This window comes from Littorina saxatilis, linkage group LG1, assembly GCF_037325665.1.
Source record: "Littorina saxatilis isolate snail1 linkage group LG1, US_GU_Lsax_2.0, whole genome shotgun sequence".
Taxonomy (NCBI): Eukaryota; Metazoa; Mollusca; class Gastropoda; order Littorinimorpha; family Littorinidae; genus Littorina; species Littorina saxatilis.
The window spans coordinates 108,163,098-108,181,328 of NC_090245.1; the positions used below are offsets into that span (position 1 = coordinate 108,163,098).

At 45.7% G+C, this 18,231-nt stretch overlaps 2 protein-coding genes across 5 annotated transcripts in view; one reads left to right on the forward strand and one right to left on the reverse strand.

The window, feature by feature from the left end:
- Window positions 1-6,291: 6,291 nt before the first annotated feature.
- LOC138949542 (C-myc promoter-binding protein-like) overlaps window positions 6,292-18,231 on the reverse strand; it is a 150,075-nt gene continuing 138,135 nt past the window's right edge. For 3 of the 4 annotated variants that reach the window (XM_070321410.1, XM_070321401.1, XM_070321409.1), the window contains 3 exons: window positions 16,484-16,653; window positions 15,863-16,035; window positions 6,292-13,941 (listed from right to left, as the gene is read on the reverse strand). In XM_070321410.1, the coding sequence (XP_070177511.1) occupies window positions 13,802-13,941; window positions 15,863-16,035; window positions 16,484-16,653 (483 nt within the window). In that variant the 3' untranslated portion in view covers window positions 6,292-13,801. The remainder of the gene's footprint in view (window positions 13,942-15,862; window positions 16,036-16,483; window positions 16,654-18,231) is intronic. The other variant, XR_011450327.1, reaches the window with a different exon arrangement.
- LOC138965635 (uncharacterized) lies at window positions 14,797-15,852 on the forward strand (the record flags this gene model as incomplete). The annotated part of the gene is made up of 3 exons (XM_070341197.1): window positions 14,797-14,826; window positions 15,418-15,522; window positions 15,748-15,852. Coding segments are annotated over exons 1-3 (240 nt in total), but the record flags the coding sequence as incomplete, so codon positions are not given.

Below are 18,231 nucleotides of genomic sequence, written 5' to 3' on the forward strand. Positions count from 1 at the left end.
CTGAATGCCCAGGGGATATATCGTACAGTGTAGAGTTTATACCAGATCAACAAGGCCGACTGAATGCCCAGGGGAAAAATGAGAGCGTTATTTTACACATCGAGCCAATCCACAGAGTCTTGAATACCCGAGTTTGTGCTCATTAAATACGTCCTCAGTGACATCAGTGGCCGATGAGGGGCATGTTCTCTTATGCTAGCAGTACTCACGTGCTTGACAACAGTGACGATTCATTCACACAGCATTTTCCTCCCGAAAAACTTACCACCCCCACCCCTGATGATGTGAGTCACACCCATTGACCTATAGTTAGGTGACCGCCCTAAATCTCGCAGCACGTGCAAGATGGAGAAGCAAGGGAGATAACTCGGTGACAGAGCTGATGGCGTCATCAGTCGTGGTGGCTTCCCGTGACTGACCTCGCGCGCTCGTTGCTAGTCCGACGTCATAACATGAAAAGCGCTTTAAAGTTATCATCCCCGTGACCTGACCGTGTGTAGCGAGGGGTGTTGACAGATAGCAGACGATAGCAGAGCGACCGGGGGGCGATGTGTGTGATAATGCTGAATGAAGGCTGTATACCGGATGTCACGTGCATGCAGAACGTCACGCCCACAGCTACACGGAGCACACAACGAGACAGCTGTACGATGTGATCTTGTTTATCTTGTATGGTGTTATCAACGTCATCAGTAGCTTGTCCGGTCGTAACCCAACACAACACGCTGACTGTACGTCGCGGTTTCCATTTCCACAGCTGAGAAATGAAAGAGAGTTACGGTTATCCGTGTCAGTTTGGAACATCTTCTCATCAGTTTCCGAGTTGAGCAGGGCCCAACTGAAAGCGAGTTATCTGTTCGGAACATCTCATTTCAGTCTCGCCGGTAGCATACTTGTTTAAGTCCCAGTCGCAGATCTTTCAAGTTATGTTGCGGCCGCCGCTATTACATCTTCACATCACTTTCTGCCGACTTGTCACGGTCTTCCCTTGACTCGACGACGTCATAGTTCCCGTTTAATTAAGAGAGACTCAAGCACTGGCAATGCCCTAATGCCGGAACTAAGTGTATCACTAAATATAGGTCTCTGATCAGTCTGAGCACAGTGACTGATGCCGTGTCTACTTAACATTGTTCAGAGCTGCAGAGGGTAAAGATTGCAGTGGCAGAAGTCTTTCCTTGATCAAGTCACCATCTATATATATACTGCTAGAGGAATACCCGGCTTCGCCGGGGTGAATCGCGAGACAGAGACAGACAGCGTGGCGGTTCACCACAATCACCTTTGAAGGCGAAGTCCTCTCAAACGGGATTGAGAATTTTAGAGCTTATTTCTAAGCCCTATATTATCTGTTATGGCTTCTCAAATGCCAGAACATACAGACAGACAAAAGCCGCCAGACCCCATCACAAACGGCAGAACTCTACAATCCACAGGTGTTGCCTCCACATACACACACACACACAGACACAGACACAAGTCGTATCTATATATACGACTTGTGTCTGTGTGTGTGTGTGTGTGTGTGTCCGCGATGCACGGCCAAAGTTCTCGATGGATCTCTTTCAAATTTGGTGGCCATATTCAGGTACACCCCGGACACAACCTGGTCGATGAGATATTTTAACACGTGCTCTCAGCGCGCAGCGCTGAACCGATTTTGGTTTTTCTCTGGATCCATTCCCAGTAACTCTTCCTTATCTTCTCCAGTGTTTTCAGCGTTTATCTCCCTTCCTTCGTGTGGCGTCAATCCATATTCCCGTTTCTATTTTTAGAAAGTCACTGTCGACAACGCTCAATCCATATTCCCGTTATACTAGTTTTACTCTTCTCCAGTGTTTTGCGCGTTTATCTCCCTTCCTTCGTGCGGTGCGCCGGCAAAGACGGCGTACACCAGGCAAAGCCGGGTCCCCGGGTATTTCGGCTCGACTTCTTCCCGGCGAAGCGGGTATTCATCTAGTTTGTATATATATATAGGCTGTTCATCATTAGATTGAAGTAGATGCTCTTTAAAGCCTTGATGGGAGAACGTAAATAAATGCAGAAAACCGCTTGAAGTTGAACTGTTATTCATCATAGTTACATCAGACTTTAGTGGAAGGGAACTAACTTAGTTATTTGGTAAATCACACACACACACACGCACGCACACACGCACAAGCACGAATGCACACACACAGACACACTCACACACACTCACTCTGCATCGTTTCCAGTCACCGATGGCTGTCAGTCTACTGTGATCTACTGTCAGCCTACTGTGATCTACTGTCAGCCTACTGTGATCTACTGTGATCTACTGTCAGCCTACTGTGATCTACTGTTAGCCTACTGTGATCTACTGTCAGCCTACTGTGATCTACTGTCAACCTACTGTGATCTACTGTCAGCCTACTGTGATCTACCGTTAGCCTACTGTGATCTACTGTCGGCCTACTGTGATCTACTGTCAGCCTACTGTGATCTACTGTCAGCCTACTGTGATCTACTGTCGGCCTACTGTGATCTACTGTCAGCCTACTGTGATCTACTGTCAGCCTACTGTGATCTACTGTCAGTCTACTGTGATCTACTGTCGGCCTACTGTGATCTACTCTCAGCCTACTGTCAGCCTACTGTGATCTACTGTTAGCCTACTGTGATCTACTGTCAGCCTACTGTGATCTACTGTCAGCCTACTGTGATCTACTGTCGGCCTACTGTGATCTACTGTTAGCCTACTGTGATCTACTGTTAGCCTACTGTGATCTACAGCCTACTGTGATCTACTGTCAGCCTACTGTCAGTCTACTGTGATCTACTGTCGGCCTACTGTGATCTACTGTCAGCCTACTGTGATCTACTGTCAGCCTACTGTGATCTACCGTTGGCCTACTGTGATCTACTGTCGGCCTACTGTGATCTACTGTCAGCCTACTGTGATCTACTGTCAGCCTACTGTGATCTACTGTCAGTCTACTGTGATCTACTGTCGGCCTACTGTGATCTACTGTCAGCCTACTGTCAGCCTACTGTGATCTACTGTCAGCCTACTGTGATCTACTGTCAGCCTACTGTGATCTACTGTCAGCCTACTGTGATCTACTGTCGGCCTACTGTGATCTACTGTTAGCCTACTGTGATCTACTGTCAGCCTACTGTGATCTACTGTCAGCCTACTGTGATCTACTGTCAGCCTACTGTGATCTACTGTCAGTCTACTGTGATCTACTGTCGGCCTACTGTGATCTACTGTCAGCCTACTGTCAGCCTACTGTGATCTACTGTCAGCCTACTGTGATCTACTGTCGGCCTACTGTGATCTACTGTCGGCCTACTGTGATCTACTGTCAGCCTACTGTGATCTACTGTCAGCCTACTGTGATCTACTGTGATCTACTGTCAGCCTACTGTGATCTACTGTCGGCCTACTGTGATCTACTGTCAGCCTACTGTGATCTACTGTCGGCCTACTGTGATCTACTGTCGGCCTACTGTGATCTACTGTCAGCCTACTGTGATCTACTGTCAGCCTACTGTGATCTACTGTCGGCCTACTGTGATCTACTGTCGGCCTACTGTGATCTACTGTCAGCCTACTGTGATCTACTGTTAGCCTACTGTGATCTACTGTTAGCCTACTGTGATCTACTGTTAGCCTACTGTGATCTACTGTCAGCCTACTGTGATCTACTGTTAGCCTACTGTGATCTACTGTTAGCCTACTGTGATCTACTGTTAGCCTACTGTGATCTACTGTTAGCCTACTGTGAACTACTGTTAGCCTACTGTGATCTACTGTCGGCCTACTGTGATCTACTGTTAGCCTACTGTGATCTACTGTTAGCCTACTGTGATCTACTGTCGGCCTACTGTCGGCCTACTGTGATCTACTGTCGGCCTACTGTGATCTACTGTCAGCCTACTGTGATCTACTGTCAGCCTACTGTCGGCCTACTGTCAGCCTACTGTGATCTACCGTTAGCCTACTGTGATCTACTGTCGGCCCACTGTGATCTACTGTCGGCCTACTGTCGGCCTACTGTGATCTACTGTCAGCCTACTGTGATCTACTGTCAGCCTACTGTGATCTACTGTCAGCCTACTGTGATCTACTGTCAGCCTACTGTGATCTACTGTCAGCCTACTGTGATCTACTGTCAGCCTACTGTGATCAGAGATGAGATTCCCTAAAAGTGTTTTGGGAGGAAATTGAAGATTTTTTGACACTTTGATAAAAAGACTTGGAAATGAGTCCGAGCAGTATAGAAGCATACATCATTTTGTCAGTCATATGTGCAAAATTTAAGTAACTTTAGCTCAGGAATTTTCACAAATTTTAGAAACGGCACAATTTACTTGCACAATGACCAATGGTGCTCTAAGGTATTGATAAAAGAACTGGACCTAAATAAATTGCTTGAGTGCCATATGTTAGCTGAAGAAGTACTAATAGTTTAGTACTTCCTTCGATACGGAGGTTATGTTGTCATTATTTTATCGGAGATTTGATACGGAAAATCGACTTTAGGGTTGTAGGTAGGATTTTACAGATCGAATCCAATGGAACCACAACAACTATTCTACCCCCCCCCCCCCCCTTATCGGGCAGGTAGCTACACTTGGCCTAACAACCTTCATTCAGTGATTACTCTTATCAGGCAGGTAGCTACACTTGGCCTAACAACCTTCATTCAGTGATTACTCTCATCGGGCAGGTAGCTACACTTGGCCTAACAACCTTCATTCAGTGATTACTCTCATCGGGCAGGTAGCTACACTTGGCCTAACAACCTTCATTCAGTGATTACTCTTATCGGGCAGGTAGCTACACTTGGCCTAACAACCTTCATTCAGTGATTACTCTCATCGGGCAGGTAGCTACACTTGGCCTAACAACCTTCATTCAGTGATTACTCTCATCGGGCAGGTAGCTACACTTGGCCTAACAACCTTCATTCAGTGATTACTCTTATCGGGCAGGTAGCTACACTTGGCCTAACAACCTTCATTCAGTGATTACTCTCATCGGGCAGGTAGCTACACTTGGCCTAACAACCTTCATTCAGTGATTACTCTCATCGGGCAGGTAGCTACACTTGGCCTAACAACCTTCATTCAGTGATTACTCTTATCGGGCAGGTAGCTACACTTGGCCTAACAACCTTCATTCAGTGATTACTCTTATCGGGCAGGTAGCTACACTTGGCCTAACAACCTTCATTCAGTGATTACTCTTATCGGGCAGGTAGCTACACTTGGCCTAACAACCTTCATTCAGTGATTACTCTTATCAGGCAGGTAGCTACACTTGGCCTAACAACCTTCATTCAGTGATTACTCTTATCGGGCAGGTAGCTACACTTGGCCTAACAACCTATCTGCACTAATTTGGTGAGTGATTATGTCATTACTCAAGAGTTGCTGGTTCTGCCAGGTGCATGGAAAGTGTCACACCTGGTGGTGACACTGACTGATTGACACACCTGGTAGTGACACTGACTGATTGACACACCTGGTGTCGACAGCCAACACCCTCCTTCATCTGTATTACACACTGAATTATTACACCCCCGGTATAGGGGTGTGTATAGGTTTCGCTCGATGTGTTTGTTTGGGTGTTTGTTTGTGTGTTTGTTTGTGTGTTTGTGTTCGCATATAGATCTCAAGAATGAACGGACCGATCGTCACCAAACTTGGTGAACAGGTTCTATACATTCCTGAGACGGTCCTTACAAAAATGGGACCAGTCAAACACACGGTTAGGGAGTTATTGGTGGATTAAAATTATACAAGGACTTATACAGGGACATCTTCATGGTCAAAGGGAAATAACCATTCTCACTCAGTCACTGCCACCAACTGAGAAGGTTATTTCCCTTTGACGGGGGTGTTTTTTCTACCTCATAGGAATTTCTTGTTTTACTGATTTTTTGAGTTGATGACTTAACATGATACAGGTCGCGAGCACACAGAGGCGAGCACACACACACACACACATATACAGTGACTCACACACACACATATACAGTGACACACACACACACACACACACACACACACTGTGACACACGCACATACATACAGTGACACACACACAGTGACACACACATACACAGTGACACACACACACACAGTGACACACGCACAGTGACACACACACACACACAGTGACACACACTGTGACACACACACACATACACAGTGACGTCGACACACACACACACATACACGCACAGTGACACACACACACTGTGACAGACGCACACACCAACATACGCACACACAGATCAAGCCAGGTGACACATCGGGTGATGAACACTGCCACAGAACACTTTTTACTTCAGATTTATCAAAACACTTTGTTCTGGCAGCGCCCCATTCCCCACTCTTGACTGGTAACTATGACGATGGAATGTCACTTGTGATCTACATGAACAGAACCGAACAGTTCACACACAAAATTTCATAAGACAGCCACGCATAAACGAAATAAAACCATAGAGAAAAGCATGAGAGAGCATACAAACAATGCATGTCACAGTGAACAAAGTGCAACAAAGAACAATACATGTAGGAACATTCAATTAGTTTATCCAAACACTGGCTCACTTTCAGGAAACATTGAATAATCTACATTGTATAACTGTACGCAAGCAGACTACACATCTCTAAACAAACAAATGCACATTACCATGACAACAAGGAAATCTACCACCTGCCTAGCACTGCCATACATTCATTCATGAGATTTTGCTGAGCCCACTTATTCTCTCTCTCTCACACAAACACACACACACTGAATATGGCAGCAAATTCAAACATCTCAACCCATCATCTCAACCCATCATCTCAACCCATCATCTCAACCCATCATCTCAACCCATCATCTCAACCCATCATCTCAACCCATCATCTCAATGTTCAACCTGCAGACACAATCACTGAAAAGCAGAAAGAAATAATCCCAAACAAATAAAAGCACCCAGCGTGTGAGTGATGAGCTCAATCAGCAATCTCATTCAACATTTGCATCAGCAGAAAGGAAGCAGACACCAACAATTGAGCAAACACGTGTCGCACCTATGTAAACAACTGTTACACCTATGTAAACGACTGTTACACCTGTGTAAACGACTGTTACACCTATGTAAACGACTGTTACACCTGTGTAAACAACTGTTACACCTATGTAAACGACTGTTACACCTGTGTAAACGACTGTTACACCTATGTAAACGACTGTTACACCTGTGTAAACGACTGTTACACCTATGTAAACGACTGTTACACCTGTGTAAACGACTGTTACACCTATGTAAACGACTGTTACACCTGTGTAAACGACTGTTACACCTATGTAAACGACTGTTACACCTGTGTAAATGACTGTTACACCTATGTAAATGACTGTTACACCTATGTAAACGACTGCGACACCTATGTAAACAACTGTTACAACAAACAACGCAGTCAGATGGCAGATAAACCTAAATTGTCTCTCTTCCTTGCAAGAATTGTGTTGTTTAAACACACTGTACTACTCTCTGCCCAAGTGACCAAGATCACTCTCTACATGGCTACACATACATACAGGTTTATTTCAGGGTCCAAGCATTCTTTCATGCAGAGCATTCCGGATGTAGAGGAAAGTGATATAGGGGAATTCCCCTGTATTGATGATTAAAGAGAGGACGGCAAAGTAATACAAAACTTTAAAAAGCATGAAACAAAATATGCGCTGTCACATCAAACATTGCTGCTAGCTTCAAGCCCAAACAGCTTCTGCACAGAAGATGAATGTAACAGCAGGTGTCGGTGAAATCCACGTTTTATAAAAATTTGCCATGACAATGTGGGATTGTCTTCAGCGACAGAGAGAAGCACCTTGTGAACGATCCCAATACTGCCTGGAAACAAGGGTGACCAACAACGGACAGAAAAGACAACATTAAACTGTGCATCAACAATACTAGCCCACAAATGAATCACCATCGTTACATGATTGCTTTGAGAACAGGTCAACTTGAAGACTACAAAATAAATGTACCAGCAAAGGCAATATAAGACGCTATGTACACTGAACTTTTATAAAAAGCCAATCATATTCACTATACAGGCAACAGAACACGCTACACTGAACTGTTTTATAAAAAGCCAATCCTATTCATTATACAGGCAACAGAACACGCTACACTGAACTGTTTTATAAAAAGCCAATCATATTCACTATACAGGCAACAGAACACGCTACACTGAACTGTTTTATAAAAAGCCAATCCTATTCATTATACAGGCAACAGAACACGCTACACTGAACTGTTACGATGGAGAGAACGGAAGGATCATATTCATCTGTACAGGTATTGCTAGCTTCCCCCTTGTACAGGTATTGCTAGCTTCCCCCTTGTACATTAGGACTTGGAAGCAGGTAGGCTGTGAAATAAATGACGAATGGAATTGTACAAATGAAAATGTGCATCTGTGTATACACGGTACAAGCGATAGCAATGGAACTTCTGTACTGAAGTTGTTCAACTGCTGTTCTACACTTAGCATTACCTGCAATCAGTCAATGCTCTACAATACTGTTCGTCTTGCTGTGGAGGGACACACATACACACATGCACACACATGTATGCAAGCAAGCACGCATGCACACACGCACACATACACACACACACACAAACAGCCTCACTACAACTGTGTATTTAAAAAAAGCATCATCACATACACAAGCCACCAAGGTCAAACCAACCCCAAACCCCATCGCCCCGTCTCACGGAATCCAGCAGTCATGAGTCGACAGTCAGGAACAGAGATCACGCAGAAAAAGGCAGCAATTTGACACACACACAAACACACACACACACACACACACAAACACACACACTTTCCAACCCCCAACCAATGACTGAACGAAACAAGATGAACCATCAATTCTACCTACACTGTCAGGAAACATCACCAGCACCAACTACCATTGCTTTCTCTTTTCATCAATGTGTTTGCTTGTCTGTCAGTCTTGATCAGTGTCTGTCAGTCTTGATCAGTGTCTGTCAGTCTTGATCAGTGTCTGTCAGTCTTGATCAGTGTCTGTCAGTCTTGATCAGTGTCTGTCAGTCTTGATCAGTGTCTGTGGCACACGACGCACACAGTGGTTACAGGAGGGGACTTAACCAGTATCGACTGGGTGGCCGAGTGGTAACGCACTTGTGCTCGGAAGCGAGAGGTTGCGTGTTCAGGCCTGGGTCAGGCCGCAATTTTCTCCCCCCTTTCCTAACCTAGGTGGTGGGTTCAAGTGCTAGTCTTTCGGATGAGACGAAAAACCGAGGTCCCTTCGTGTACACTACATTGGGGTGTGCACGTTAAAGATCCCACGATTGACAAAAGGGTCTTTCCTGGCAAAATTGTATAGGCATAGATAAAAATGTCCATCAAATACCCGTGGGACTTGGAATTAAGTAAAAAAAATTCCATCTCACACGGCATTAAGTCTCAGGAAACATGAATACACGCATGCAGGAAAAAAAAGAAGAAAAAAAATATGGGTAGCGCCGTATATATGGCAGCTCGCTTTCCCCAGGGAGAAAGCAGCCCGAATTTCCATGAGGGTAACCTCACTGGACTATAAATCTTATCCAATCCAATCCAATCCAACCGCCGGATGTCATGTCAGTGTTCACATGGGCAGATTTGGCCATTGTCATATTACGTTCCGCTCCACGAAATACTGACTCACACACTCCACTTCAAACAGTGTCTAAAGTGTCTCTGTACAATTCAAACATCAACATTGTCTTAGTGTCTCTGTACGCTTCAAACATTGATAATTGTCTGAACGATCTCTGTACATTCTAAACATCACCTGTGTCTAAACTGTGTCTAGTCACTTTCAAACACCAACAGTGTCTATATGGTGTCTGCACATTTTATACATCTAGCATGTCTAGTCACTTTAAACACCAACAATGTCTGTACAATTTCTTCATTTCATCTATTGTTTCAGACTGCCATTATGTTAGGTATTGTTTTCACGTATCACAGCTGTCGCTGATTCAGAGGCGTTTACATAATGAAATTCTACCTTTACAGCTCAAGATAAACACCCTGGTTATTACTGACTCGCATGGCGTCAGCTGTGTGCAGCTTTCAGTCCTTCAGGGCAAATGAGAGAGAACCGACAGTCTCTGCATCGCCCTGTGTTCCACAGCAAGCTGTTTGTGACAACACAACAGTGTCAGAAGTAACAACCCCCGTGACGCCTCAACTTTAACAATGTGGAATTGCAAGTGTAGCAAATGGTGTTTGTCTTAAACTAAACCGCACAAACAATAACATATATATTTTCAAGAACTTTGTTTTGACCAAGAAACAACCTCGGGAACATACGTCTGTTTTGAAGTGTCTGCAGTGGCCCCTGGAGTGTCAACCTCTTTTTCTAACCCATGTTCTTAATGTCGGCACAGACTGAGAAGCAGAAATGAATACCATTAGCAGGACTCGAAACAAAGAGGAGCACTGATGCATACTTGTAATTGTATCAGCGTGGCGACTTTTGGCTTGACGTAACAGCATGGCAATAGGTGCTACAACATAGCATGCTACACTGAAAGCGTAACATTGGGCAGTCGTGCAGGAACACCAGTTGTCTCCCTGTGTTCTGTGTAATGCTCTGTGCAACAGTATAACAGTGATAGAACTGACTCTGGCACATGGCAGACAGAAGACAGTGCTCCTCAGGGCTGACTCTCACATGGCGATGATCCATCACTACAAGAAGACAGTGCTCCTCAGGGCTGACTCTCACATGGCGATGATCCATCACTACAAGAAGACAGTGCTCCTCAGGGCTGACTCTCACATGGCGATGATCCATCACTACAAGAAGACAGTGCTCCTCAGGGCTGACTCTCACATGGCGATGATCCATCACTACAAGAAGACAGTGCTCCTCAGGGCTGACTCTCACATGGCGATGATCCATCACTACAAGAAGACAGTGCTCCTCAGGGCTGACTCTCACATGGCGATGATCCATCACTACAAGAAGACAGTGCTCCTCAGGGCTGACTCTCACATGGCGATGATCCATCACTACAAGAAGACAGTGCTCCTCAGGGCTGACTCTCACATGGCGATGATCCATCACTACAAGAAGACAGTGCTCCTCAGGGCTGACTCTCACATGGCGATGATCCATCACTACAAGAAGACAGTGCTCCTCAGGGCTGACTCTCACATGGCCATGATCCATCACTACAAGAAGACAGTGCTCCTCAGGGCTGACTCTCACATGGCGATGATCCATCACTACAAGAAGACAGTGCTCCTCAGGGCTGACTCTCACATGGCCATGATCCATCACTACAAGAAGACAGTGCTCCTCAGGGCTGACTCTCACATGGCGATGATCCATCACTACAAGAAGACAGTGCTCCTCAGGGCTGACTCTCACATGGCGATGATCCATCCCTACAAGAAGACAGTGCTCCTCAGGGCTGACTCTCACATGGCGATGATCCATCACTACAAGAAGACAGTGCTCCTCAGGGCTGACTCTCACATGGCCATGATCCATCACTACAAGCATTACAACCACTCTTGTTATACAGCAGTCCCTCTCATGAACGGACACCCTTGGGCCATAGCAAAACTGTCTGTACATTGCAGGTGTCCAGTCACGGGAGGGGTGACCACACCACCCCCTCCCCCATACACTCACACAGAGACACACAAACAACAGGATTGAGTCTATGCTAATCACTTCTTGTGGCTACTAAACAATAACAATAAACTCCTAATACTTCTTTAAACGTTCTGTAAAAATGATTTGTATGAAAAGTGTTGAAAGGAAGAGATAAAATTAATCCTCAAGGCAGTGAACACACTCACCATGCACTGACATACGAAAGCAGCCACACAAACACAGCACAGAGGAGCGTGTGCAGATGCTTTGCAAGAATAAGCTTGAAAACCAGTTGGAATAAATAGCAGCAGATAGAGCTGCATGTCATAATCATGTAATTTATTTTCTTCTTGTCTGGCTTTATTGACTGCATGCCGATCATGTGCATGGCAGTGACTTTTCACTCTTCAGTCGGAAATACACTGCACATAACAGCTCCCACTCTCCCTCACTAATGCCTACCCCAAGCCGTGACAACTGATGCTTGGAAATTGTGTGGAAGAGTACACCTCTCTATTTCTCTCCAATGCTCTTCCTGCTGACATGCAGTGACACCGGACACCCCACAGAGTTTTGCCAGCTACCCCTCCACCCCCCTCCCTCTCTCTCACTCCCTCCAGCCATGTACTGTTTCACTCAGAGCAAAACCAGTTGACTGTGTCGTAACTTTTGACAAAGCAAGACAACTGAAGGGTTCACAGATTAGGCAACCGACTCACTGGTCAAGGCTGAGGGGAAACAAGAGTATCTTGTCAATGAAAGAGGTTACACACAGATCGACACACGATGTTGAGAACTGTGGCCGGTTTTTCATTCTCTTTCGCTCAGGACCTTCATCGACTGTGGTTTCTGTTGTTTACGTCCAACAGACAAGAATAAAGAGCTCAGTGCAGTTTCATGTTGGCATCTTCGCATGTACTCCACTCCTGACCAAAACTACCCCCCCTCCTGATGGGTACACGTGCACTCAAGTTATCAGTGACAGTCATCACGCCATTGCGGCTGTGATCTTTGTACCAAGAGCCGGACTGCTCTGTTATCGATTTTGTTGTGGTGAAAATTTGACGATGGTCTGTCCGTACATTGGAGGTATGACCTGCTGTTGGGACCGAAAATGAGTGTCCGTGTCCACGTTTTGCAGGTGTCCTTTTAAGGGGGGGCAAATATAGAAGGAAAACACTCCGTGCCGAGCAAATGTGTCCGTACATGTCAGGTGTCCGCTCACGCCGGGGGCCGTACATTGCAGGGACTGCTGTACCTTGAAATCCTTGCCACACAAACCTTTCCCAATACATAACACTATTGTATGATATTTTCACAAACCACAGTGGGCCCTTGTCAGTGTTTTTTTGTGTAAAAAACAGTAAACTATAGTTGCCTTTAACATTTTCAACATTCTGCCAACAAACAAAAACAAAAAAATGAATGGTAGTAATACACGATTCTTGATAAAGAGTGTCCAATTGAGTTTGCCATTAGTGGTGATTGAGTTTGCCATTGGTGGCAAGAACAAGTCCTGTCACAGCAAATACAATCAAAGAGACTAACATTTCACATGGAAACTAGGAAATACTAAAAACTCACTACACCAATAATGTCCTCAACTCTAACATAAGTCCATTGCAACGTTAAAACCTTACAAGTTCCCCTTCAACATGTTGTGTTCATGGAGCGTTGTCTACACGTACATGTCGCATCAATGTCAACCACTTTCTCTTAGTGACACTGTCCACAAGTTGCCCGGCAAACAGAGTTGAGAAGTACGCCTGGTCGACAACAGCACGCAGTCCGCCCACACTGCTGTTTGCCAGTCAGCGTACCTCTCAACTTTTTTACTGGCCGGGTATTGCGTTTAGTCTGTTTGTAATCTCATAGTAACACACACTCTTGCACACTAATATGATACAGCTGTCGGCTGTCACATTTCAGTCTTGGGAGCAGTAGAAATGTCAGCACTCACAAATGCAATTCAGTCTCAGAAGCGGGCTTTTACAAGTGTTGCCAACTGCCCAGCTAAGACAAAATTGTTAATCCCAAACCAAAATCTGTGAGATGTGCAGTCCAGATGTCCAGTTTGGAGAGAAAAAGACGGTCAGTTTAACACAACAGGCGGTCAAGCCTGTGAGGTGAGGTCTAGATGTCCAGTTCAGAGAAGACCCTGCGGCACCACTGGACGTTGATTGAGCGCGGCTTGTCGTCGGTCTGCAGACGTCGGACCTCTGCCGGCACCAGCTTCTCGTCGAAGGCCAGGGCAAACTCTCTGTCAAACGCATCTGTAACACAACACACGTGTGCGTCAAACATTGGCAATAACTGGATTCAACTGTGAGAACATTCATTACAGTGTTCCTTTCTTTCATTCTCTACACTGTATATATACTGTTGGTCATTTCTTGTGGGCAAAAAGAAGGCTTCTTTGCAAACAGGAAACTTAGTTACCGTGCTACACAGATCTTCCGGGATTTTAATTTTCTACAGATAGGGAAAGAATGCATATCTGCTAAAATCTTGATATACTATATCTTTCAAAGGGAAAGTATGACCAATAAGACCAAATCAAATCAAATATTTTATAATGATGGTTGTGGCATAAGCATGCAAATGCGCTTTTTTTCAACCAGCCCTCCCCTGGAGAGGGGTAACTTTACAATAATCAGAGAACAAGCAAAAGGGAGATCATGTGATTCCAACCAGCCCTCCCCTGGAGAGGGGTAACTTTACAATAATCAGAGAAGAAGCAAAAGGGAGATCATGTGATTCCAACCAGCCCCCCCCCCCCCCCCCCCCCCTGGAGAGAGGTAACTTTACAATAATCAGAGAACAAGCAACAGGGAGATCATGTGATTCCAACCAGCCCTCCTCTGGAGAGGGGTAACTTTACAATAGTCAGAGAACAAGCAACAGGGAGATCATGTGATTCCAACCAGCCGCCCCCCCCCCCCCCCCCCGGAGAGGGGTAACTTTACAATAATCAGAGAACAAGCAACAGGGAGATCATGTGATTCCAACCAGCCCCCCCCCCCCCCCCCCCCCCCCCCTGGAGAGAGGTAACTTTACAATAATCAGAGAACAAGCAACAGGGAGATCATGTGATTTCAACTGTTGGGATCACTTTTTCCTGTCTGGTGATGGGATCAAGGAAAGAGCTGAGGCCTTGTGTAATGGGAGAGGACAGGCAGAAAGAGGACAGGCAGAAAGAGGACAGGCAGAAAGAGGACAGACAGAGAGAGGACAGACAGAGAGAGGACAGGCAGAAAGAGGACAGGCAGAAAGAGGACAGGCAGAAAGAGGACAGACAGAAAGAGGACAGGCAGAAAGAGGACAGGCAGAAAGAGGACAGGCAGAAAGAGGACAGGCAGAAAGACGACAGGCAGAAAGAGGACAGGCAGAAAGAGGACAGGCAGAAAGAGGACAGGCAGAAAGAGGACAGGCAGAAAGACGACAGGCAGAGAGAGGACAGGCAGAAAGAGGACAGGCAGAAAGAGGACAGGCAGAAAGAGGACAGGCAGAAAGAGGACAGGCAGAGAGAGGACAGGCAGAAAGAGGACAGGCAGAAAGAGGACAGGCAGAAAGAGGACAGGCAGAAAGAGGACAGGCAGAAAGAGGACAGGCAGAGAGAGGACAGGCAGAGAGAGGACAGGCAGAAAGAGGACAGGCAGAAAGAGGACAGGCAGAGAGAGGACAGACAGAAAGAGGACAGGCAGAGAGAGGACAGGCAGAAAGAGGACAGGCAGAAAGAGGACAGGCAGAAAGACGACAGGCAGAAAGAGGACAGGCAGAAAGAGGACAGGCAGAAAGAGGACAGGCAGAAAGAGGACAGGCAGAGAGAGGACAGGCAGAGAGAGGACAGGCAGAAAGAGGACAGGCAGAAAGAGGACAGGCAGAAAGAGGACAGGCAGAAAGAGGACAGGCAGAGAGAGGACAGGCAGAAAGAGGACAGGCAGAGAGAGGACAGGCAGAGAGAGGACAGGCAGAAAGAGGACAGGCAGAAAGAGGACAGGCAGAAAGAGGACAGGCAGAAAGAGGACAGGCAGAGAGAGGACAGGCAGAAAGAGGACAGGCAGAAAGAGGACAGGCAGAAAGAGGACAGGCAGAAAGAGGACAGGCAGAGAGAGGACAGGCAGAAAGAGGACAGGCAGAAAGAGAACAGGCAGAAAGAGGACAGGCAGAAAGTGGTCAGGGCCCAGCACTGACCGTGGTCAATGTTCTCTCTGCCGCACGCCACGAAGGACAGGAACAGGACCTCGCGGTACAGACTGCGGAAATGTCGCCGTCTTCCCATCAAGCGTCTGCGGCCCTGTGCCACCAACTTGATGGCTGCTAGCATGTCGTTACGCTGGATGGAGGAGATGATCTGGTACATACACCTGTAACAGTCACAGGTAACACGTTACAATAATGAACTGGTACGTACACCGGTAACAGTCACAGGTAACACGTTACAATAATGATCTGGTACGTACACCTGTAACAGTCAGAGGTAACACGTTACAATAATGATCTGGTATGTACACCAGTAACATGTCAAACAGCAGAGGGAGGGAGAGTGGGAGAGAGGCAGAGAGAAAGAAAGAGAGAGATACAGAGAGAGACACACACACACAGACAGAGAGAAAAAGAGATAGAGAAAGTGAGAGTGAGAGAGAAAGACAGAAAGAGAGAGAGACAGAGAAACAGATAGACAGAGAAAGAGAGAGAAAAAAGAGACAGAGAGAGACAGAGAAAGACAGAGAGAGACAGAGAAAGACAGAGAGAGATAGAGAAAGAGAGAGGCACATGTTGTAGTAACCCAGAAGACAAAGCAGCGCAACTCACGGTCGGCTGAAGGACTCCGACTCTGTAACCAGGGCGTCAACAACGGTGGACTTGTGTCCGGCGTCCCACGCAATGTACATGGGCAGCCCCACCTCGTCGTGGATACGCACATTGTCCCATAGCGGTCGGATCAAAATGTTCCGACTGTCGTACGAAGTTTTGTTTGACGACTGAAAAGAGAAAAGAATTGTGTTCCTTTAGCATGAATGTCCCAGCAGCCACCATCCTCTGGGTTATGGACTACCTGACAAACAGGCCACAGTATGTTAGGGTGGGGGGGCAATCAGTTTCAGACACAATCTGCACAAACACAGGGGCACCACAAGGCACAGTACTCTCACCTTTTCTTTTTTCTCTCTACACAGCAGATTTCAGAAGTTCTAGTGACTCCTGCCCCATAACCAAGTTTGCTGACGACACTGGACTGACCGGACTGCTGACTGTTGACGACGACTCTGACTACAGGCAGGAGGTAGATAGGTTTGTGGGGTGGTGTGAAAACAACTATTTAGAGCTTAATGTGGGGAAGACAAAGGAAATGATAATGGACAACAGGAGGGGGGAACATGTACACAGGGAGATAGTGATCAAGGGGGAGGTCGTAGAGAAGGTAGAGCAGTATAAGTATTTGGGGGTGATTATAGACAATAAGTTGACATGGAAACCAAACTCTGATGCCCTTGTGAAGAAACTCCACTCTCGCCTGTACTTTTTGAGAAAACTCAGGTCTTTTAACATCAGACAAGAAATCCTTCAGATGTTTTACACTTCAACGTGCAATAGTGTGTTGTACTTTGGCTCCGTGGCTCCGTGTGTTGGGGTGGCAACATCAACAAGCAAGACAGGGATAGATTAGATAAATTCATCAGGAAAGCAAGTGGGGTGGTTGGGAGGAAGCAGGACAATTTCACATCAACACATGAACGACGACTGACTGACAAGGTACAGAAGATTTTGGCTGACGACTCGCACCCACTCAGACCGGAATTTGACAGTAGACGGACAGACAGGAGCAACAGATTCAGACAACCAACCGCAAGATCCACACGCTACAGAAATTCGTTCATTCCATCTGCAATTCACATCTTCAATTCTCAGGTGGGGCGGTAGATGCTGGTGTTGTCGCTCTGATGCACGGGGTCAGTGTTCTGTATTGTTTTAGTATTGTTGATTTTGTTTTGCATTCTACTCTCTTAATCTTAGACAATATGTGATAACCGGCAAGGTGCTGACTTTCTTTTGTGCATTGTTGATGGTGAATGCATGTTAATTTATTTTTAATATACTTTCTTATGTGATAACGAATGTGCTATATTTTCTCAGGACAAAGAACAAATGTTTATTTTGAATGTTTTATGTATGTTATTATTACGGACACAAACGCTCAGCAATGTAATTTCTCTTTTAGAGATTAATAAAGTTATTGTATTGTATTGTATTGTATTGTATTGTATTGTAGTCTTGAAACTGAGTGTGAAACTGAGTGTGAAACTGAGTGTGAAACTGAGTGTGAAACTGAGTGTGAAACTCAAACAACAGAACTTCAACACTGGCATTGTGCCATGTTGAGCTTTGTTTGCTGACTGAAAAAAAGGAAAATAATTGTGAAGCTAAGTGTGAAACTGAAGGGACAGAACAGTGATTTCTTGATTCCTTTACATAATACAGTATCCCAAAGACACACAACAGTAAGAACTGAAATGAATGAAATAACATAATGAAGATGGAAAAGAGGAGGACTGCCAACC